We start from the raw sequence: 23,925 nt of genomic DNA on the forward strand, positions 1-23,925 counted from the left end.
AAGCTCTGGGCATCCTGAGATTAGATGTTTGCATCTAGGAGTGGAAACTTGGCTTAAATTCAACTGACGCAATTCCAGCTCCTTACACTGAAGGACAAATTTCACTAGGTCACTTAATTTGTCACAACTTTGCAACCTCTTTCCAAGAAGCAGCCACAAGGTTTTCATGTCTTCTTTTAAACTTTGATGCGGTTGGGCCCATAATGTGAAACAAAAGTGTTGATGCCAGAACACTTCTGCAAGCAGATCTGGGGCTCAGCTCTGGGAGCAGGCAGCTCAGCCACACTTCCATGAAGTGCTACAGAACAAGCAGCAAGCTCAGGAATCCACTTAGCCCTTCCTCAATGCAGTTTCACAGTCTTCAAAAGTTATATCGTTCTCAGCCCCGTGGGTTTCTGGGAAGCTGAAAGGGGGCACAGGAGGGAGGAAGGGGAGCCTTACCCTCCCAGTCTGCGCTGTGTCCGCCTCCGTCAGCTTCCAGGAATTCTTTTCTGCGAGTGGCTTCTGCAGCTCTGCCGTGCTGCTCTGGTGCTGCGACTTCCCCGTCTCGCCGCTGTATGTTGAAGCGTTACTGAGTTGCCTGTTTAAAGAGATTTATTTTTCAGTCTTAGCATAACATGGGCCTGGTGCTTACTTCATAAACAGACTTCAACAGCCCGTGCCGACACGTCAGGATGCTGATTTACACTGCCGTGGTGATAACCAGTCTCCTAATGAGCCATTGCCTGGCAAGCAGTTACCATCGTTTCTCTCCTCCCCGCACTCTGCACATTCGTAATCTTCCTTGATCACATTCAGGTCTCAAGCACCTGTCTTTAGACACTAGCTGACAGCTAGCCAGCCAAAGCAGCCTGGGCTGAGCAATCAGACTCTAGGAAGAAAAATTCCTTGGTGAAGACCAATATCAACATTTACAAACACTACCATTATATACAGCACAGCTATCTAATACCAAATACCAAAAACAGTATTCCCACCGGCATCAAAATGGGCAAATTTACTCCCAAGCAGTTATCAGCTCCCAGAAATACAGTATCTCCAGAGCACCATAAGAACAAGGCACAGACTAAGAGGTAGTTTTAGGAAGGTATAATCTAAATGATTGCCTGTGGCTCTCAAGCTCAAGAGCAGCTGTACTAGCTCAGACCACAGCTCCATCTAGCCCTGCATCCCATCTGACACGGTCAAGCACAGAACCACCTCCAAAGCAGGATAAAAGCTGCCTAGCATACAGCAGCTGGCTGAGACTGGGAACTTCAAGGTCAGCCAAGAATCATAAGTGCAAAATATCAAGGGATGAAGCAGAAAAGTAACCAACTCCGATGTACTAAAAAGGAGCAGGGGGTTATTATTGCAACTGTAGATGAATATTCCTCCCAGTGAATTAATACCATGAACAGCAAGGCACTGTGTGTCCGCAACTGAGTAAAAAGGGGAGGGGTGGGGAAGGGAGACTACACACCTATGCATCAGCTTTCCAGAGGCTTCATTTACAAGGCCACCATTTTCTATAGGCTTTCCTTCCTTTGCAGCTGGACTATTTGTATCTGTAAGAAAAGGTAAACATGAAAAATGTAGCAAAGAGATACAAAGGTCTAATTTCAAGCAAAATGCCAGGTTCAGACCTGGTGTGCAAACCAAAGGGAGAAGGCAAGTGAGTATTTACACGCACTAAGACAATTGACCAGATGAACAGAGCAATTTAGCTCTGTCCTCAGCAGGATTAGTTGCCAAGAAAGGGAACATTTATTTTTCTATTTTCCTACCAAATATAGATCAGTAATAATAATCTAAAATAACTACGAGGACATGCTTGATGCTAAAGTATGCAATACCAAGTCATGCTGTGCCTCACACAGTAGAAAAACACTCCAAGCATCATCTACTCTTCAAACCACATCTTTTATAAAGTCAGCTACAAATTATTTTTATTTTAAAGCCCAATGAGAAGACATGCTAGTAAGTGACAGGAGGGAGCTGTAAGAACAGAAGGCGCCACTGATAGGAGCCTTCCTTCAAAATTCCAAAGTAACATGCAAAAAATCCTGATGCTTGTAAGGCAACAGTAGGAATTGCATTCATTTAAGCAAAGGCCACAGCCTCTGTAAAAACAGTTTCCGTTATCCCATAACGTATGAACAAGATGTAGCACACAAAAAACAACTGCCTAAAACACTTTGCAAAAACTATCAGCATGAAGTATTAAATGAAAGGTTTCTCTGAGCAATTTAATTCAGTGTAATACAGTGCCGTGAGTAAGACTTCCAGGTTCCAGTTATCCTATGTCATCCTTTTCCTAATACAAATCAAATGACCTTGACTACTAAAAAAAGAAGCATCAATTAAATGGAACACTATTTTCATATATGAAAGATTATCCAGAATTTGAAAAAAAAATTTGCATTTAAAAGGATCTATGTATACTCCAAACAGCCAAAAAAGCCCATCTGCATTGCAAAGATATACAGGAGAACTTGTGCAGATCTCAAATGTGAAGTTTGCATGTTTTTAATCTAAAGTAAAATGTATACGTAAACAGCTTATCAATACACAAAACGTGGACTATGTGAACTTAAAGCTGTTCCCTCCTGTGTTTGCAAACTGAACACTGGTTCATTATTCTAAAAACTCAAAGCAAACTCCTCAGTGTGGTCCAAAAACAAGGAGAGGGGGGAAGAGAGGAAAGAAAAAACAGGGGGTGGAGGGAAGAGAGAGAGAGAGGAATAGAAACAATTGCAAAAATGAAAATTTCAGTGATTTAATTTTTAATAATGAATAAGAGCAAACAAATATGGGACTGTTGGTTATTTTAATCATTTGGCAACATTTCTTTTGAAAAGCTCCTGTTTGAAGAACATCATGCATTCAAAATTCCCATCGTTTCAGGGCATCACTCAAGCTCTACGCCCCCGCTGACAAAACTAAACTGGAAACAAGTCATCCCTTGGTAGCAGCTCTTTAAATTTGATTTCCTTCTGTAGGCTACAAAGATTTCCTGCTTATACTGCATTCACCTCTTTAGCATAAAGAGTTCTCGCAATTACCACAGTGAGCCTAGCACCCCAAGAAAAGAAAAAGAGGAAAAACAAACAAACAAACAGCCACAAAATACCAAGCAGACACACAAGAACCAAATGGACCCTGGGGACTCGATCCAGAGCCCTCCCTCGCCAGGGTACACTCACTATGCTCCCGAGCCCAGGGTGGGAGCTGCATCTTCAGGGGGAAGCTTTGCTTAAACATTAAAGCATTTGCACTAAGAACCGCTGCTGGAGCTGCAGCTACGCGCTGACACACCAACTGTTGCAGTCGCTGGTTTAGTGCATCACACTAAAAAACAGGCAAACCAAGCAGACACCTTTCATCATGCAGCTCAAATTCCTTTAGTGACTCAGCCTCTCTTGTAAGTGAAACGCAGCTATTTTTTTGCTCCACACAAGCACTAATATAAAGCCACATGGCAAAAGAAGCAGTTACCTGTTTCCAGCGGTTGAATCGTTCCTTCTAACGAAGGATCCGAGTCTAAAAGCATATATCATTAACTTTTTTTGCAGAACATGTTTTCACGTCTGTTATAGCACAGTCAATCACTTTCAAACTCTGCAAGCCCAAAAGCATCCAAGTAGCACAACCTAAACCACAAACACATCTAAATGCCCGCAGCAGAATTAAATTTGCTGGAACAGCCTTTTTTAAATTCCAAGACTCATTCAAAAGAAAAAGACAATCTTAAAATAAATAAATAAATAAATAAATAAAGCAAAGAAATTCAAATTGAATTGCTACAAGTGACAAATCAAGGAACTTCCTTCCAAGAGGGGATCCTATTGGAACTACCAAAGAGGATCAAAAAAGCGACTCTAAGGTGACCTCTCGTTGAGAGCCACACAAAACACCAGCACACGCAGGGCACGACCATATGCGTTTTCCCCAGTGGTAAGAGAGACTTCATTCGGGAAACTTGAGGGACTCCTCGATGTTAACACTAGCGAGCAAGGGCAATGCTTTAAGCGGCAGCTTTTGTGCTGGGGTCCGTGCCCTGTCACCCGGAGCTCTGCTCTCCGGCCTCGCTGGCCGGCGCTGCCCCGGGAGCAGCAGCTGTGCCGGCACGCGCTTCCCCGGCCCGTCAGCACGCGGCCCCCAGGCACCAGCCTCAAGGGACAGATGAGCAAGAAACAGCGAGATTCCTCCCTCTTCCAAGCACCTCGACACCCTAACAGCACTCATCTCAAACCGGTTTTGCTTCTGTTGTTTGTGGCAGAGGTTGAAAACAGCTTTTACTTCATGAGAAGAGGAAACCTGAATTTTGCTAGAAGATAAGCAAAATAAATTTAAGAGAAAGTCAGATTATTTCCTGACCCAGGCGGGTGGTTCCTGAGTTACCGCCCAGGTCCAGACCCCACAGCAGCATCTGGAGAAGAGCCAACGCATCTCACGCTGTTGAGTTCTTGCCTTCCAAGCAGCCAGAGCGGCGGGAAGCAGCGAAGCCCCTGCACATGCCGCGCGGGCTGTCTACCCTATCGCAAACATCAGCAGCAAGCTCCGCTCAGCCCTTCCTGCTAGCAAGAAGTGCAACCGCAAAACACAGCGGGCTGCCAGGCTCAGCTCCCTCCGAGACGGTGCTGATGACAAAGCACAGCACTTTTCCTAGCAGATAGGAAACCCCAGCCCATAATACAGCACTGGCCATTTTTATTAAGAAATGCACACCAGTGTATAATACCAAGCTACTGAGCAAGGAGAATATCTTCAATTCAACAGTGTATAAATTGCTTCTCAGTTTCAGAACAAAACTTTTTGACTTTTCTTTTATTTAAAAAAAACAGAGGCCAAGCAAGGCTCTGTGCACCTTAATCTTGTACCATACTATCTCTTGTCTTCTGTGCTGACAGTCTTCATCCAAAAAAAAAAAAAAAAAAAAAAAAAAAAAAAAAAAACCAAACAACAACAAAAAAAAACCCCAAACCCAAGTAGCCATTACAAAGTCTTCCAGGTTTTTATTTGGCTGATCCAGAGTCACAGAGCCAAATGCTGGGGAGGAAGACTGCTCAGACTGCTCCACCTGAAGTGAAGTCCACATAGTGTAACAGATGTGGAAATACCACTGGTGCCACATACCTCTATCTTCTAGACGCTGTGGTCAAGGCCAAAGTTGAACTACACCATTAAAAAGCATTTTGACCTTATGGTGCACTTCTGGTAAGTTCTAGCTGCTTTTACTTCCCACAAAGACAGCAAAAATTGCTCCAGGCTTTGCAAAGAAAAGCCTTGCAGATGCCGAACCCATTCTAAAGAAGGAAAGAAAAAAACCCACCCTCCCACAAAAAAACCCCAAACCAACAAAAACCCAACGCACACACACAAATCACTGAAACAAAAGTCAGGATCTGCTACATCAGTCAGTCTGCATGGGAGAAGGGTGAAACAGCAAGGCAGTCTGAGGGTAACCTGGAGCGCAGGTTCCTCCCGCCCCAGCAGAGAGGAAGCGCTGGGTGGCCCAGGATGGGAGAGGCAGCAGGACGCAGAGCGGGTAACCTCAGCGATGGCCGGGGAGTGGACCCACAGCCAGCCCTCAGGAGGGCCGGGCAGGAGGGGAGGCTTTCCCACCGCTGTAGAAGAGGGACGTGTTCTGGCCAGAAAGCACCAATCCAGAATTTTTCATTTTGCTCCAGCTTAATGTTTACAGTTGACCAACATGTAGCTTCAGACATGTGGGGGCCTCCAGTGTTCTTGCTAGCTCTGGCTGACTCCCTTCACAGACCACCGCATTTATCCAAGAACTTGTGATTTTTAATAATATTTAGTTATCCTTTACACATCCAATAAATATTAATATTATCCCTGTGAACTAGATAAGATCCTTATTTTTCACTTTTTACCCTTGGCAAAAGATCACTCGACTAAAGCTAAGAAGCAAATTTGCTGCAAATGGGCCAACCCCGTGATACAGCAGCAATCTGTGAACCACCAGGGTTATCTTGAAGTTGGAAGTGCTTTATATTAAATAGCTGCAGACAAGCGTGGTACAATATAAAGCACTGACTCTCTTTCCAAGACAAGATTCAGTATTTAAATGCAACAGGAAAGTAACCTGCTTAAATGTAACGGACTTCAAAAACTACCAAGTACTTGAAAAGGAGAGGAAACACAGGCTAAAAGAAGAAGGCAATTAAAGGAGGCAAATCTTTGTACAAATAAACTCTCCAAGGGGAAGCACAGGGTGGCTAGTTAATTTGTCTCCAAAAGTCTCATATGCTGAAGTTTGCAGCAAGCCTGACAACACCAGAACTAACTATAGGAGTACCTACAGAAAATATACAGAAGTTAGCCAGATTCTGTTTCCATAAAATCTTTTCCTACAGTACTTCTCACAGTGGGAGACAACGACCATACAGCACTCACTGTAAACCAATGTCCACACAAACCAGCATCCCAGTCTGTAGAGTGACAACTGGGACATATCAAGTGACCTTTCCAAGAGGAGAGCTGGCTTACAGCAGGGATAGCCAGACCTTGAGTCTCAGCTCACAAATATGTGGAAGTGTCAGGAAACCACCACAGGCAGGCCACGAAAGAAAACAGGCTGGGGGCAAGAGACTAAATTCCTCTGTAAGCATCTAATACCATACCTGTCTGCAGGAAAACAAAAATTAAGAGAAAACTCTAAAGTATATTCCTTAGTACAGCTCTACAGCAGTTTGTAAAAGCAGGAGAAAGGAGTTAGGGGCATCAGCTAGAAAAATGAGCTGCTGTTCCTACCCCACAACCCCTAACATATTATCTGCATAAAGGACACACACCCCAAAAAGCAGAGGGAACAGTCTACATCCTCCAGCTGACTCTTATTTGACCTTACAGCTGTCTTAATTTTCTCTAAATGAGAGTAATTCCACTACAGAACTCCTCTATGTTCTGCTAAATTTTAGGAAAGAATGTGTGTTTAATTTCTCATCAACATTCAGTGCCCCCAGAAATAAACACCTCTACCTATGGGTTTGACACAAGAAACACCAGTTTCCTTTAACTAACTTTCCTTCTACTACTAATACTTTTCCTTTAACACAACTGCCCTAATATGCCACATATCAGCTTACCCTAAGAAGATTTATTTGTAAGCTTACCACTGTTCTCCATGTTCTGTTCAGCATTAGCATATGTACGAAGAAACTCAGCAAAAGCCCCATCTTGCTTCAGCAGCTCCTGGTAGGAACCCATCTCAGATATTTCTCCATCAGTCATCACCAGAATTGTATCCATCTGGGGCAGATAGTTGACTGCATGGGTTACCAAAACCCGTGTCTAAATATCGAAAGGAAAAAAAAGTTACTCCAACATCTCAACATTTCAAACTACTAAATCTAATGGTTAAGCTACTGCTCTCACTGCTTGAATTATATACATGATACTGTAATAAATAGACAGGCATGCAGCATTTTTTTGGGGGGGGGGGGGCGCGCAGGGGGGAGACTGTCTTTGTATTTTGATTTTTCCTTCACAGAATTCTGAATTACAGAATCCAGGGCACATTTCATTACAGAAACTTAAAGAATTTTTCTTAAAGTCTCAGAAGGATCACTTCATTTTTTCAGATGCTTAGAAGGAAGTCTGGAGATGGAACTTGTCAAACTTGGAATCATTTGAAATCAACAAATAAAATCATTCCCCAGAGACCTGTACCCTTACTATTACATACTTTATTTTTCAGGATCCCTTTCGGTCCAATAACTTTTTCAAAAATATGCTTCCCAACATGGGCATCAACAGCTGATAAAGGATCGTCAAACAGATAGACATCTGCATTACAGTAAACCGCCCGAGCAAGACTAACTCGCTGTTTCTGTCCTCCAGACAAATTCACACCCTGAGGAGATAAGAAAGAAAGATCCTTTATTTACAGCTAAAGTGAAGCGTCTTGCTATAGTTTGTGAAAGACAAGTCATAGGGGATTAAGACAAGTTAGAGGAGCTGTAGCACAGTGAGAAATAGATCTGTACCAGGAATTATTTTACTACCCCAATAACATGAGCAATCAGGGTCAAAATCCTCTCTTGGAAGCGTGCATATTAAGTTCTTGTTGTCAATGAAGGGTTAGTCAAAAAAGCGCATTTAGTTTACTAGTCTTGTAAAGCAATTAATCCAGACCAGAGATTTTATACATTCAGAGGCTATTCTTATTCCCAGCCATATTTCTGCAGTGCTGCCTCTGACCTAATAAACTCTGCACACACCTCTCCAATTTGGTTGGCCTGCTTCCTTCCATATTTCCTATAAGGAAGATAAAGCTGCGCTGCTGACTGAATCTGGACCTGGGACTGTCACTTGGCAGCTATACCTCATCTAGAGTATCTAACTAGTCAGCAGGCAAAACATACATCCCTATGTTCTAATACTACTCTTCATTCTAGCAATTAACAGAACAAGTCTCATAAAAAATTAGCCACCTATTTTTGTACCTTTTCCCTAGTTACAAATAGCTATATAAAACTTCTCAAAGCGTTACACAATTCCACTTGGAAGCAGAATTGCCACCATTAACTTGGCAGCCAGTGTGGGTCTTCATCCCCAAACAGTGTCTGCCATTCCAAAGAAGGGAAAAGATTAAAATACTCAACAGACCAACAAAAAAACCCTCAATGCACTAGAAGTTAAGAAAGTCTAGCCCCACACTTAGCAAAACATTATGAATTAGTAATTCCCACCATAGCACAATGCTCCTATTCTACAAGCAGCAGTGAGAAATAGAACTGTTCCTTAAAATCAATAAAACAGACAAAATGTGAAATTTGCAGGAACAACCTCCACCCATGCTTGAAAAGTTTAGAGTATCTGGAACAAAGGCTGCATTGTTTTGAAAAAAAATTGTACCACATATCCTGCGACTGATTTCCCTCTGATTTTCCAAAGCTCTCAGTGGCAGTCTCGTGAACAAAATGAACTTTTCAATTTCAGTCAGCGTTATGAAAGTATCTTAAATAACGTTGTCTGTAGCTTACTTTCTATGTTAGGGAGCAACATAGGGTTGTGTCAAATACAGACAAAAGGGGAAGTAGACTTCACATAAGAACTCTTGCATGTTGAAAAGGACACATTTTTCTTATGATATATAACATGTTTGAAACTTGTTTGCTGTAACACTATCAGTTAGATCAGGACTAATTCTGACATTATGAAAAGCCAGAAGCACTGAATGGTTACAAAAACTCCTTTGGTGGTTTGGCACTTAATCAACTCCCCTGAAAAACTGACAAGAAACTTTACACGCCCTGTACCTTACTGGGCCCCAGCGTGCTGAACCGTGTCTCTTCTACAGTAGCTGCAGCTTAAAAATACTCAGCACCCGAGGGAGATGTTCTGGGGTACCTTACAAAGCACGCAGACACTTCCACTCTCTTGGGCTTCCTTATTGTACAGGCACTGAGGGTGAGCAGCTTGTTTAAGCAGTCTGCATCCTCCTCTTCTGCATGATTGACTATGGCTGGGTAAGAACTGGCTTGGACAACGCAGGAGTAAGTGCAGTCAGGCCTCAGACCGCTGATACTGGTGACTGGAGAGCATCAGCTCGGCAGGTTACATCCGTGTACGCTGCTGGCCGCGTGGTTAGGGGATACCCGGTCCTGCTCATGTGGCAGAGCACTAAAACACTTATGCACGTTTCTAAATTCCACACTGTACGTGCTTTTGCAAGAAAGGGCCACTATTTTTTTTAAATAAAACTGAAGTGTTCAAAAGATGCTTCTCTTCCTGTTTCCATGCAATTTTCTGCTCTATGGCCACAGTAGCTCTGAGTCGATTAAAAACAGCAATTGTAAAATGTTTTGCATCTATAATTGATGTCAGGTTTTCCTGCCTCTGAGTTTAAGACAAGGACAACAGATACTGCTCAAATTTGCCTCTTATTCTAGAAGATTTCTACACAGAATGTTTTCAATGAACTACAACTTTAAGAGAAAGTAGAATGGAAGTTATGTGCTTTTACCTACAAGCAATAGCACTGTAACAGTACAGTGGGTATTTAAATACCTTCTCTCCTATTTCTGTTCTGTCTCCCGAAGGAAGAACCTCTATATCAGGCAGAAGCGCACAAGCCTCAACCACACACTTATACTGGCTCTCATTCTTCTCCCTTCCAAAGATAATGTTGTCTTCCAGAGTTGCATTTTGGACCCAGGCTTGCTGAGGAACATAGGCTACTGAGCCCTGCAAGAAAAATAAAGTCACTCATTCAGTACTCGAGCCTAACTGCACTTGAAGTCAAAGCAGAGCAGGGCTTTGCAAGGCAGCTAGCGCTGAGCACCTTACAAACTGCCTGTGGTCATTTCTGAACCACGTGGACAAAGCGTGCTCTTGGGGTACTGCCTCCTCCAATATGTTATTTACACTCCCCCTCTACAAGTGAGTGTAACAAAGGAGGCTGGTGGAAAATAAGAGACTTCAAACAATTTCTCTAACATAAACTTGGAGAGAACATTTGTTTAGAGAATATGTTTGCACGATTACTGAATGTCAAAAGTCATTAAGGCATTGCTCTTTCATATAGTTATAAATTATGTTCTGTGTAAAACAATTTAATCTGGAATGCAACTGTGTTTAACAAACGCATCCCTGCCAAGAGATTTCTACAGAAAGTAGGGGAAGTAGCTATTATATAACAAGTCCCTTCAAAGGAAGGGACTGGGTTCCTATAAAGTATTTGGCTTTGAAAAATGGTTCTGCCTCTCCCTTCTGCACAAATAATTAGTGCTTCAGTTTTCATCACTTAATATTTCCAGACAACTTTGGAGGTGACCAAACGTGCATTTTTTTTTCTGCACAATATGTTAATTTATTTTGTTCTTAAAACAATTCTCTTTCCATACATTAAAGCAGCAGCAAAATTCAAAACATTTTTTTTCCCTTTCTTTCCAGGACACTTTTGATCTGCAAGCTCTGTGCAGCTTTGATGTCCAAGAAAGTACAAGCTACAACAGCAACTCTTCCCATGCTTGGGCATTTGTACGTGCCATCTCTCCTTGCAATTCTCTGACATCCAAGAAGGTACAAACCACTACTGCACTTCTTCATGCTGGGGTGTATGTTATAGGGTCTCTCTATCCCATAGCTAGCTGCCTACAAGACTCACCAGAATACTTATTTTTGAGACCTCCACCATTCTGCCTATTTCGGCTAAATCTGAAACCAACAGATTTAGAAATTATTGGGTCAAGGCTGAACAGACAGAATTACACAGAGCACAGGCTGAGGCATAAACACGGTTTACCAGGAAAAAAAGGTTAAAAATGAGTTCATCTGGAAGGCTGTCTCTTGCCCTCTTCACACCACCTGCAAGTCCACAATCCCTTCAGGAATACCCACAAGCAGCTGAACAATTCTCCAGGCACATCACACCTTGACAACCACACAGCCTTCCTTTTTGTCCATCTCCCCCAGCAGTGCAGACAACAACGACGACTTTCCACAGCCAACTTGACCAACGACAGCTATCAGCGAGCCTTCAGGAACGGTGAAGTTAATGCTGAAATAAAGTGCACATAATTCCACTTTGCTTGCAGGCACATCCCAGTAGCAAAATACTCTACCTGGAACAGCCCATATAGTGCCAGATACAACGTGAACACCCACTGCAAATGCCAACAACAGCATAGGAACTTAAAAAAACACAACAAAAAGAAAAACTTGGAAAATGCAAACCCCTCATTCAGAAAGCACCCACCTCTACTTACACTTAGGGAATAGCATCTTAACGAAAAAATTAAAACCCCAAACCACCACAGCACTGCAAATACATAAGGATGCTTTTCAAACAGCCTCCTTGTCCCAAAGGATCTGCAGTTTAATTTTGGCTGCTGCTCCCAGGGTGTTAAGGGAGGTGACAAAACACAGGGAAAACACTGTTTCTGGTCACATCACCCCTGTTCCTTTATTAGTACTGTGTGCATTTGGAGGTTTTATAAAGGTTCTTCACTGTTTTTAGCCAGTACTGGAACTAAGGGGGGCTACCGAGGGCTATCTGAGAAGATAGGATTTTAAAAGGAAAAGTCAGGATATGGTGCAAGCATGAAGGACTAGAAATAATTTGGAGAGGACAATCCAGCTGCATCCTCTAGATGGAGCTCATCCTCTCTGCAGCCTGGAGCAAGAGCTTGAAGTCTCTGAAGCTTCCTCTCCTCGCATTATACCTCTTGCTGCTCCCCCCTCACCTTCCAAATGCAACATACTTTCTAAATTCCTCCAGGTAATGAAACTCCTGGTTTAAAAAAAAATATAGAACGAACGTGTTTGTCTTCCTGTTCCTTTAAGGCAACAAGCTCTTCAGCATATAGACCTTGCAATTTAAATGCAGATCATTTATGATGCAGCAACGTTACAAGGCTAGAACAAAGAGTACCAGTTCTTACCTGCTCAGTGAAGGAGGATCACTTTTGGACCAGCTAAATGTTGCATTCTTTACAATAATGCTTCCTTCCACTGGCAAATAGAAAAGCCATATTTATGCAAGTGCTAATATAAGCAGCTAAACTGTATGTTCTGGATCAGGCCACAGAAGTGCATCTAAGCACACAGAGGCACACATATAAAGCTATTTTTGTAGCAGAACTCCAACAACCTGCTGCTTATCAACAGCTTGTGTTCTGCTTTGAATTTACACAAACTGCAGAGGTTCTGGTATTACACTCATTCAGTAACCAAGGTACATGCATATCAAGGACACACAGACATGGACATTCAGCTGCCCCCTCCTTTATCCAGCAACCCTTCTGCAGCACTGCAAAGTCAGCTCAAGAAGCCAGCAGCCTTAATCCGATTTGTGATTCAAGCAAAGCATCAGCTAAACTGTCGCTTTCATGTGCAAAGCTGAGCTATCACAACAATGGCAGGACAAAAGAAATCAAACTACCAAATAAAACAGCTTTGCACTGAACTGCATTTCAGGTCAACATCACATGGTATTTGCATATTTCCACTTTTACAAGGACAACTCAAAATATACCACTCCTAGTACAACCAAGGAGGCAATAAATACTTAGTTTTGGTAAATTTTTACATTAACATGTAAGTACTAGCCATTTTGAACAAAATTTATTTTCAAAACCCCATTGAAGATTTGTGAGTCAACTACTCATGGTTAGCAGCTGAGAAAGGGGAAGAGATGTTTTCAAAAGGAAGATGGGAGAAGGAAAGAGAGAGCAGAGGTGACCTGCTTACAGGACAGTGAAGTGATTGAAATGACATAGAGCTCAACCAACTGTGTGAGAGGAAGGGACAGGGACTTTACTCTCTTTATTAAAAGGAAGTAAGAAAAATCATTTAGAAGTGACCGAAGGAGTTTAAAAAAAAAAAGGTCAAGTTTTGTTTTGCAAGAAAGGGGCATCAGCTTTTCAGTAAGCCCTACACTCAAAAGACATTCAGATGCAATGTAAAACTTTCATGCTCATCTACCTCCTGAAGGGCTCTATCTAAACAGACTGGCCACATTATGCACAGTACAGCCGGGAATGAGGTTCTCTGCATAAAACAAAGTGGAGTCACTTGCCAGCACTGAGACTTATCCTTTTTCTTTCAGGGGTGCTGAAGTGTTAAGTGATCAGTCTTCTCCAAAATGCTGGGTTTTGGCACAGCATTAGCTATCCTCTGGCTTCCACTGCTACATGGAAAGCTGTTCAACTATCTACAGATTTCTCCTGGGTATACTTAAAACAGTCTAAGAAGTTATTTTTAAAGTGACCATCTGTATCTGGATGCAACTATTCTATAGTTTGGACACAGGAGCTCGAGAAAGGAGAAAAGTTACCCAAGAAGGAGGTAGAAATACAAAATTCTCATTTTAAAATTCCCTTCTCTGCTGTCTAGCTGAAATTAATCAATCAAATCTAACAAAATGCAGTGATTTGTTACAGAAAGCAAAAGAAACACTGCAGACACCCCAAACCTGCATACATTAATTTTCAGCACCAAAAGAAACTCACCGTCTTTGGCGGGCCCCCTAATTACGCTGTCAGGATCTAACTCTTCATGAGACAGGAACACCCTGAGGCGCTTCAATGAGACACTGGCCTACATGGGAAAAGGATGGAAAACCATCTTACACTTTGCTCATTATATTTAAGAGTTTCTGTTTTTATACCACATATGCATTATATTATTATTATGCACTTCCAAACCCTCCTTAAAGCCAGTATGCAGTTTCTTGGATAGTCACCAAACTGGCATTTTTCAAAACACAAAAAATATGACTGATTTTGGGAACACCCATCCACCAGGATTATCAATAACCAGGATTGATAATTTTGCTTGTACAGCACTTCACACACAGAAAATGCAAAGCTTCTTTTCTGAGGTGGCTGAATTTGACCCATGGGCATCCTCTAAGCACAGGAATGCAGTATTTTCATCTAGTGCCTGTTTCTGCACAGAAAAGCCCATTAATGACAGATGTCTTACTTCTACTATGCTGCTGATAACCATAGGAAGAATGTTCAATGGAAACCTGAGGATGTTGAATAACGCTAGTGATACAAATGCTTTCTGAGCATCCAAGATGTTGTTCTTGTCTACTGTTACGTATACAGCAAACGTGGACAAGGCAACCTGAAACACAAAGTATAACACTCACAGTTAGGGTAACCTTTTTTAAACCATTAACTCAGGAGCCATACAGTCTGAGAACGGGAATGAGAGGTCTCCAAATCAATTAATGAAAGAGGAATGTTCTGATAACTTTCTTGTTTCTGATAACACTTCTTGCAAAACAAACATTTGATTTAAACTGTATTGTTGCAAAAAGAAGTTGATGGCGCCTCTTGGTAAACTGTGAGGAAGCGTCACGTGCTCACTTCGTACAGCAAGGGTGAAGCCACAAGTGTCCCAGGCTACGTGTGGTCATGCTGCTGGAAGTGGAGGAGGGGAATGATCACTGGTCTTTTCTTTCTGCTCTCTCTCAGTTACAAGTCACTCCACTGTATCAAATATTGGATCAGTAACAAAGATAGGCAGACTGAAGAGTAATAAACAGTCCGGTGCTGGCCCATTTTACATTTTGTAGGGACTACCACAATCCTCGGTTTCAAAGCACAACCCCCTTCATCGCAGGGGGATTGTTTTCTAAGTAGTTAGAAACATCACTGCATTATGAAAATGAAGTTTTGTAACGCCCAAACAGTTCACAACAGAAAAGCTTAAGAGCCATCAACTGAACAAGCAAATGACATTGAACTGTTGTTGTCATCAATCATAATGTATAAAAATACCAAAAAAAGCTTTCTACAATTTAAAAAGCATACAGAACTTGTTGATTAATAAGCAAAAAAAGTACAGTCCTTTGCAATCACACCAAATATTCATTTTCACACCCATTCCCTCCAGCATCTTCTTCCACGGTTACATCACTCATACCTTAGCGTATCACAAGATCCAGTAACTCTTCCTGTCGCTGCCGCTTACAGCGGGTCGAGGTGGGCTGAGCATTCCCATTCCCCCTCCCCCAAGACTTGAAACAATTAGCTCAAGTGCCAAAAGCACAGTCTCACCTAAGCACAGTATCCACTGAAGACACCCAGTATTTCTGTTAAAAACCTGACTGCTGTGAAGGCATGTATTGCTGTCCTTCGGCTGCTGACTCAGCTGTGCCTGGTACAGTAGCTTGTTTGTACAATCCTTTATTTGGACAACCCTATCCCAGGGAAAAAAGCCCTCCCACAGAGATGAAAAACAAGAAAGAGTCCAAAAAATAACCTAAGAGTGCAGACATGCTGCTTCTAGTGTTACCAGCAATTAGTCTGAAACACTGTCTTACCAGCACACACAGCAGTAGGGGAGGTGCTGCACAATTAATAGCTTCCAGACACCATTAATAAACAACATTTTAAAGAGCCCTGGCCATGGAAACAAACAGGAAAAGGAGGAGAGGAAATAAGGAATTTTGCATGTCAAAAATGCTTTCGGGCAGGCACCTGCAATAATTCTTTAATCAGAAGCTTAGAAGAATATGTACTGAAGAATAAAAATCTGGGAAACAGGATGTTGAACCACAGCCATGCCCTTGGGGCTATACTGACTCTGCTCCAGGCGCGAGCCTCCTAAAGTGTAGGACCATTGCACACTGAAATGGAGCTACTCATTACAAGTATTCATCTTCTCAGTCTCTGCAGAACAGTATTAGAGAACCTACCTACGGAGTTTTATTTAGAAACTTTATTTAATAATGTATTTATGTTAAAACCACCTCAGACTTCTTTTAGAAAAACATTCGCTTAAGAATGCAGCTGATGTTTCCGATGCAGGGCACTGATCTTCTGCCTTTCATCATGCCCAAAATGTAATGTAAACATTAACAGCATTTGGAAGGAAGGAATCTGAGACTGGAAAGTACACTTAAACACCTCCAACTGGAGCAGCACATATTTTATCCTAATGTAGTCATGGTTTTTATTTGCTTCTGCAGACAAGAACAATTGCCCCTTGTTCTAACAGGGTCAAAAGCAATTTCAATGTGATCTCAGCCCTCACTTCCTTTTATTGGTTTAAATGTAAGCTAGCCACAAACACAGCAGAGATGTTTCACATATTAAGAATTTTTGTTTTAAATAAGAATTTAAAATAATCCCAGGGTACGCAACGGCTTTACCTCTCCATATTGTTCATAAATAGATGTAGGGAGAACCAAAGACCTGAAGCCTGCCTGGTCGCAATGTTCCCTTTGACCGAGGACTCTTGTTCAAGAACCTGCTTCTTTCATAAAGATGCAGATATAGTAAGGCAAGTTTTACTCTGTCAGCCACAGACACCATCTGGAGGGCATGCATTAGCAACCTCCTCTTAATGTTCTGACAGTATATTTAACCCAAGGACCCTCAAGTACACCAGCAAAAATAGAGTTTGGGGCTTTAGGGGTTTTTTTTGTTTTTCCTTTCTTTCTTTAATTCAGTCATTAACTTCTAGGATACATCCAATTTGGATGTTACTAAGATCCAGAGAAAACAGAAGTGCTCTTTCACAGAGTGCGGAAAAGGCAAACGCTCAATTTCCCATTGCTGTGAAGGACACACAGACTTTTCCACTAATTAAAAAACAAAAACAAAACAAGTTGTTAAGCAGTGCTTTGGAAAGCTTTATCCCGAACAGGGAGACAGGCTTCCAAATTTGTTTCACTTACCAGAAAAGGAGCACAGACCCATGTAAAGGTAGCCATTGCAGCAAGGTAAGCAGATTTTTTTAGGACTTTCAGCTCTTGCTGTCTGATCTCTAATACCTTCTCTCTGAAGGCTAATTCCCAGGCATAAAGTTTCAGCACTTTAATCCCATTGAGAATTTCATTCATCAGCTTAATTCTATTGTCTTTGCTCTTCATTTGAGCCACCTAAAGGAAACATTGCAATAAATAATTAGCAGAGCACAACACTTGGCAGACCCACAAAGTCCCTAGCTTTGTATTTTGCCATAGCAAATTTTACCTCATTGTTGTCAAAAGCTTACTAGCTTCCCAAAGCAGGAAAGCTGAGGTACTATCTGAACAAACAAATACACAGAATACTCTGACAGCTATCAGAAGGCACGCAGGGGAGTTGTGAAGGTAGATTTTTGTAACACAACACTTCGGAGTTTGAGCCTAGGTTTATGTATGTGCTCCCTCAGTAACACACTGATCCCCCTCTAACTAAAATCCACTTGGGACCAAGAAACGCCAGCAACTGAGGATCTTTCCCTCTTCCTCCCACCAGGAAGAAAAACAGTAACCTGCCAACAGTGCAAACACCATACTGGAAATGTAAATATTTAGCTCATTTTAAGGCTCATTAGGCAGACAATAACCCAGGTTTGCACTCAAGATCTTAAGCAGCAGGTTAAATACTAAACTATTTCCATTCCATCATCAGGCATTACATGAAGGTGGCTAGATTGCTGCCTTAGCGTTACTACAGCAAAATTTTTGTATCATTATGTATAGATATGCTGTAAGGCTGAAAAATATGCTAGTTCAGGTGATTTTGCATATGCAATGTCTCTAGCCTTTCTTTTCCTTCACTTTTTAAGTAGAAGAAGCAAGGACAAATTTGGCGCGGGCAGGGGGAAGAGTGGGAAAGCTTTAACACTTAGTAGCTGAACAGGTCAGAGAACATTATATGTTTCTTAAAAACCCTGCATCACAAACATAAAGCTTCTTACCTGATAGGTTTTTGTTTTCATTGCCATCACAGCATTTACTGGAACCAGAAGAATCATGACCGCCACACCTGCCAGCACAGATGGACCTAAGTTCTGAAGAGAAAAATATCTGCTTGTTAACTTGTATCCACCCAAACTCATTTTTTAAGATCTTGGGTCAAGCACTTGCATGTGCTTCAGAAAAGCATTCTGAAATAACTTTTAAACCCCTTCTTCCCTTTTCAAGGGCAGCTGCAGGGAGGAAGACAGATGTCAAATAGGGACGTGGGTTTACATGCTTTGATTTTTGAAATTTAGAGATACACACATAGTCTCCATACAGACAGCTGTATATGGATGTGTATCTCTCTATATATATACACTTATCTATAGATACACATATAAAAAGATCTTTGAACATTTCTCAGTTTTTGCTAGTTTCTCTTTCTTCTGGAGTAGAGATCCATGCAGGGAATGACCAACTTCTTGGGGAACTGCATTCCCTGACTGAAAGTGAGGACTGGGAAGAGTCAGCCTGGAGGTTGTCTGGACTAGAAATAGCATGCATCTCTGTCATACAACCATCTCAGAGCGTGGAACCAGTAGGATCCCTTTTCTTTAAGTCAAGTGACAAAGGAGGTAACTTTGGGTGCCTGCAGCACCTGCTATAGCAGCCCCCACCTGCACCTTCCCCTACACGCACTCAGATGTGACGGTGCAGCTGTTCATAGAAGTGATTTGGGTTAAACAGCCAGTTATTTTAAAACCAAGACTGTGTCTTCCATCCAGTTCCCTATGCAACACTACGAAGAGTTGCACCAGCACAACCAAGAGAATGGCGTAAGCACAAGGAACAGCAGGAACTGCCTGAGCTAGCCCTAGAAGAGGGGAGGGGCGAAGAAAGGCATATAAAATACAAGGTCATTTCTATGCAGAAGCTGTATATGCAGTATACCCAGAAGCCATATAAGTCATATATCATATAAGCCCAGAAGCCTGGGCTTGCAAACTGAGAGCCTCCTGCCTTCCTTCTTGATGGCATTGACAAAAGTAGCTCTAAATGGCTTCTGAACAAAGAGCATATCCACTCCACACTGCTGTAAACCCTCCAGTGGTCCAGACAACCACTCTCTGAAGTCAGGACCCCAGGAAGCCACAAGTCAAAAGAGAAAACAACATACATGATACTCACCTGCCACAGTAAGTACAGTGCTAATATCACCTGGAGAGGTGCAGACCAAATCATGTTTATATAGGTAACCAAGTCCATGAATCTCTGAGCATCCACAGACATTAGATTCACAATCTCACCCACAGTAGAAGTCCTTCTGGCAGAATTTGTGATAACTAGCGCCTAGGTGTGGATTAAAAGTAAAACAGCATTAAAAAAAACAAAAAAAAAACCAAAAAAACTTATTGGTTTGCATTTTGTCCACTGAATTGAGATTACTTTACAGAGCTTCATCTTTAAAATTACAAGCAATACTTTTCATGCATCAGATTCCAGTTACCCTGCACACCTTACAAAATACAAGCTGTTTACTTTGAAGGAAGTGGTTGGGGTTAAACTAATAGAGAGCTAAAAAGGACAAGAAAGTCTGTTTGACTTTTTTTTTTTTTTTTTAAAGGTGTAAGAGGAGCAACCACAACTTTCTAAAAATGTTCCAGCCTATCTCAGGAACGGTGGTGCTGCTTATTAAGTCACTAATGAAGCTGTAGATGTAGATCTACCTTAATTTCTGCAGAAATGGAAACAGTTTTACCCCTTGTCTAAATAAGAAGAGGTTTCTTGTTTCTGGCTGGGTAGAAAAAGGTTCCTCAACTGCAAATGGTAAATTAGAAAGCTCTGTCTTCAAGATTTAAGTTAGATGCTCCTTTACCTTAACTATTAAGAGTTAGGAATCAGTCTAGCAGAGTCTCCTAACTGCTTAAACATTCAAATTCAATCAGTGCAATCGCACAGCCACAGAGACATTTTATCATATATTTAAAGAAACACCTACCTTTCGATAGATTACACCGACAATAGCTGTTTTGAGCCTCATTCCAGTGACAAAGCAAATATGAAAATACTGGTGCAGAATCAGTGTCTGAAGACAGGCACAAACAAACAGTAGCCCTGTATAAAAGTAGCCTTGCCAATTTGGGGCACCTTTGTCATTTACAAAGTTGAGTAGCAATCTGTGAAGAGAGGAGTTAGCTGTCTTGATAAGCAAAGCAAAAAAATTTCAGGGTTACAACTGTAGATTCTTCCATAGTATTGCTCATGCAACCACACAAAGTGCCAAACTTAAACAAAACATTCAAGCAAACTTCTCAGAAACTGGAGATCCTTTTATACTAGCACACATCCTTCCCTCCTTCTAACAACTTACTGCTGTAAAATATATAAAAAGTATCATATACTTTATATTTACACTATTCTCTTACTATACTGCCTGGCCTTCCAAGTGCTGGAAAGGAAACTAGTAAGTCAAACAGTTAATGTATGATTGTTATTATTTGAAAACCAACAGATCAAAATCATTTGTGTGCATGCTCTCTCACTTGCAAGAGAGCTCTTCCCGACTGACACAGCTAGAGGCCAAGCAGCTTGGTGACTGACTGGAAATACCAATGTGTGTAAAATTCTGTCCAGGTCCTTTTTAATTGAATAATAAAGTGTTTAACTCTTACTTCAGAATTTCTGGGCCTGCAAACATCAAGAGATCATGTGCAGCTTTAAACAGGAAGCTCATGAGGAAATATGGTCCAAAAGTTTTATATAACACCTTGAACAAAGATGCCTCAGAGCTCCTCCGAGTTGGTTTTATAATCAAAGCTTCAGCCTCTTCTGTCACGTCACCATTTGAGTCGTTTGATTTTTGCTGCTTTTTGGGCGAGTACAGCATGTTTAATGGTTGCCTGAAATAAGAATTAAAATATATCGTAAGTATACAACATAGCCTTTATTCAGGCATAAAACCACCTGGAAGAATGCACAATATCCAAATGAGACGTTTACTTTGACTCTAGCCAGAAAGCCGTTAACAATTTCTGATGTTAGCCAACACAATGGACTGTACCTCTGACATCATCCCTCATTTTAGCAACCACAAGTGTCCTAGCAACAGGGATGGAAGTTTAGTGTCCTTCTTAATGGTTTAACTCAGGATTTTACTGTCAATCAACCATCTTCTTTTAATCATACAATCATAGCTATCTGAACCGGCCCTTCAAAAATGGTCTTCTTTGTACAGGTAGATAATATTCCTGGAGAACGTTTCCTACAGCTCTGTACAGGGGAATGAGGAACAGGGTCTTAATTTGTATTAAACTCAAAGAGCAAAGGATGTTGTGATTCTACTACCCAGTATGCTGAGCCTTCATCAAAATCACAGCTTCACTGTACCACAGGAAGTTTCCAGTCAGACTTATGCCAAGTTATCCCTAATGAGCTGAACACATCCATTTCACATCTGGTTTATGCCACACTGAACACTTCCAAACATCTGAGGACAAGTTGCGCATTAAAAAAAAAAACAAACAAACAAACAAACAAACAAAAAAAACCACCCCCAACTGTGTAAGCAAGAAAGCACTCTTCCATCAATGAAAAGGTATTTCTGTTTGCTGCAATAAAGGATGATGAAAGCAGGATGGAAACTGTAGGCATGCAGTCCTAATTTTAGTCATCTCACTTAGGTGTCCAGGCTCCCAATACAGCCAAAGGAAAGAAAGAAACTCCTCACTTTTACACCCTGAACTGCGCCTTCAGAGGCTCCACTTACTGTAGAGGGAGCCCAAGCTCTTAAATCACATGGCTGAAGTTCAACTGCGTGAAAAAGCCTTGACTAACAAGCCACACATCAAAAATCACAATAATCTGTTTTGAACCATGAAAGACTAAGGGAATATTGATGCAGCTCTTCATAAAAACATGCACATGCCACTTGTTCCTATTCCCAAAGCACTTGAGAGATCCAGAGCTGCTGCTTGGGCCCTGTAGGGGCAAGTTTGAAAACATACGACAAACACCTCTAAACGGAGGCTGAGTAACTTCAGCTTTTGAACCTCATCCTCTCCAAGGCACTGCTAGCCACGTGGAGCCCCCACACCCTTTACAACATCCCGCGGTGCAGGGCTTCTGCAGCACCCTCCTGCAGAGCCCAGAGGGACTCAGAGCCACTGAGCTGATGGGACTGAAGCACCAGTCAGCTCTACCTTCCACAGTACTCCACAGCACACGCATACGCAGCTATCTCCTCTTTCTTATCATTTTATGAAAACACAAAATTCAAATATTTTAACAAAAGGACTCTTGACTAATTAGTTTTCAGTTCTATTAACTGAAACTTTAAATTTAATCATTGATAGGATAACTAACTTACCTCTTTGTCTTTGCGCACTCTTTTGCCCAGTTCCTAGCCAAACCTGGCACTATCTCCTCAGATTTGTCCTCTTTATTTAATGACCACAAATCTTTGGCCTCCAAAGGTGTCCGATAACCCTGAATCATCAACCTATATTAGAAAGAATCAGCACTGTGTATTTAAGAATACCAGAGATACACATGCTGTAAGACAGTGATCTTTACACCCACCCCCAAAACAGAGCCAGCTCTTCACAAAAATGCATGCAAGAACTAGTACCTGCAGCAACGCAGGTCTGGATGCTGAAAAGCTTAGGTATGCACATGCTCCTGCCCTTTACTGTGAGAATTAGCCATCAAGGACTCTGAATCACTGAATTAAATTTTGGTGAGAATATAAGAAAGCATGAAGTGATGGCATTTGAAAGTCAGCTAGGCAATTAACACTCCCATGCTTACCAAGCCGCAGAATCTCTATTAGCCTTTAATTTTACAAAGCAACTCCTTCATCTAGCTTTCTATTGAAACTCTGGCCAAGTACCAACCACAACAGTATGACTAATACTATTTTATAAGGTTGTATGTTTTAATTCACAATACCTGCATTGTGATCAAGCCATATGGCATAACAGAAGATAAGTTAATGAAACAAAAAAGAATAAAAATGAACAAAAAGAGCTATCAGTTTCAAATACCTTAATTTCTACCTTCTTCTGTTTCTCCATCAAAATGATACTTTGATTACATTCTTTTAGCAAGCATACTATATATACAGCTTTAGCAAAATGCAAAATTGCAAAGGAAATAAAGATTATTTTTTTTAAAAAAATTAATCTATTCACAAAATGAACAAAATGATTACTGCTAATTTAACTCAAAGTGGAATTCTAAAATGCCATCTGATTTTAACTGTCTCTTTCTGTAGCATCTTGTTCTTACCCAGTGATCCACCAGAAGGTGATTCTGGAGAGGAAAGAAGCGCTGGACTCTGGACATGGATTCTAAGGAAGAGAAAAAGAAATCAGCCTACATATAACATGACTGATATGGGGACAAAAAAAAAAAAAAAAAACTAAACAGAAAAGATGCTTTTGAAATTCCTTTTGTTTACAATTTTTCAACATGACTAAACTAGCCCTTGTTGCTATAGAGAACTTGTGTAAAAAACATAGGTCCAAGCACAGCTTCAGGGCTGTCAGCAGACTAGCCCACTGGGACACAGAGCGCGCAGTGCTCCTTTCCAAGAATTTAACAGATAGTTGAGAGAAGTTTTAAGACATGGCACTCCAGACAATCTCTCAAAACGTCAGTCAAGGCCTACCTATCAACGCAAGGCATGCTATCATGTGAGAGCTTAAATAGAGTAATTGAATAGAGTTAGCGACACAAATGAAGAATTCGGCTCTCCTGCTCCGCTAGTTAAGTGCTACCATGCC

General features: G+C 41.4%; 1 protein-coding gene across 4 annotated transcripts in view; it reads right to left on the reverse strand.

The window, feature by feature from the left end:
• The window catches only part of LOC112981020 (multidrug resistance-associated protein 1), a 57,026-nt gene that overhangs the window by 11,867 nt on the left and 21,234 nt on the right, over window positions 1-23,925 (reverse strand). For 3 of the 4 annotated variants that reach the window (XM_064520335.1, XM_064520334.1, XM_064520336.1), the window contains exons 6-21: window positions 23,429-23,490; window positions 22,509-22,640; window positions 20,815-21,042; window positions 20,142-20,319; window positions 19,331-19,492; window positions 18,160-18,252; window positions 17,150-17,353; window positions 14,440-14,586; window positions 13,965-14,052; window positions 12,396-12,465; window positions 11,386-11,512; window positions 10,021-10,197; window positions 7,694-7,861; window positions 7,122-7,299; window positions 1,463-1,547; window positions 442-580 (exon numbers count right to left, since the gene is read on the reverse strand). In XM_064520335.1, the coding sequence (XP_064376405.1) occupies window positions 442-580; window positions 1,463-1,547; window positions 7,122-7,299; window positions 7,694-7,861; window positions 10,021-10,197; window positions 11,386-11,512; window positions 12,396-12,465; window positions 13,965-14,052; window positions 14,440-14,586; window positions 17,150-17,353; window positions 18,160-18,252; window positions 19,331-19,492; window positions 20,142-20,319; window positions 20,815-21,042; window positions 22,509-22,640; window positions 23,429-23,490 (2,238 nt within the window). The remainder of the gene's footprint in view (window positions 1-441; window positions 581-1,462; window positions 1,548-7,121; window positions 7,300-7,693; window positions 7,862-10,020; window positions 10,198-11,385; window positions 11,513-12,395; window positions 12,466-13,964; window positions 14,053-14,439; window positions 14,587-17,149; window positions 17,354-18,159; window positions 18,253-19,330; window positions 19,493-20,141; window positions 20,320-20,814; window positions 21,043-22,508; window positions 22,641-23,428; window positions 23,491-23,925) is intronic. The other variant, XM_064520337.1, reaches the window with a different exon arrangement.

Source organism: Dromaius novaehollandiae, chromosome 14, assembly GCF_036370855.1.
Source record: "Dromaius novaehollandiae isolate bDroNov1 chromosome 14, bDroNov1.hap1, whole genome shotgun sequence".
Classification (NCBI taxonomy): Eukaryota; Metazoa; Chordata; class Aves; order Casuariiformes; family Dromaiidae; genus Dromaius; species Dromaius novaehollandiae.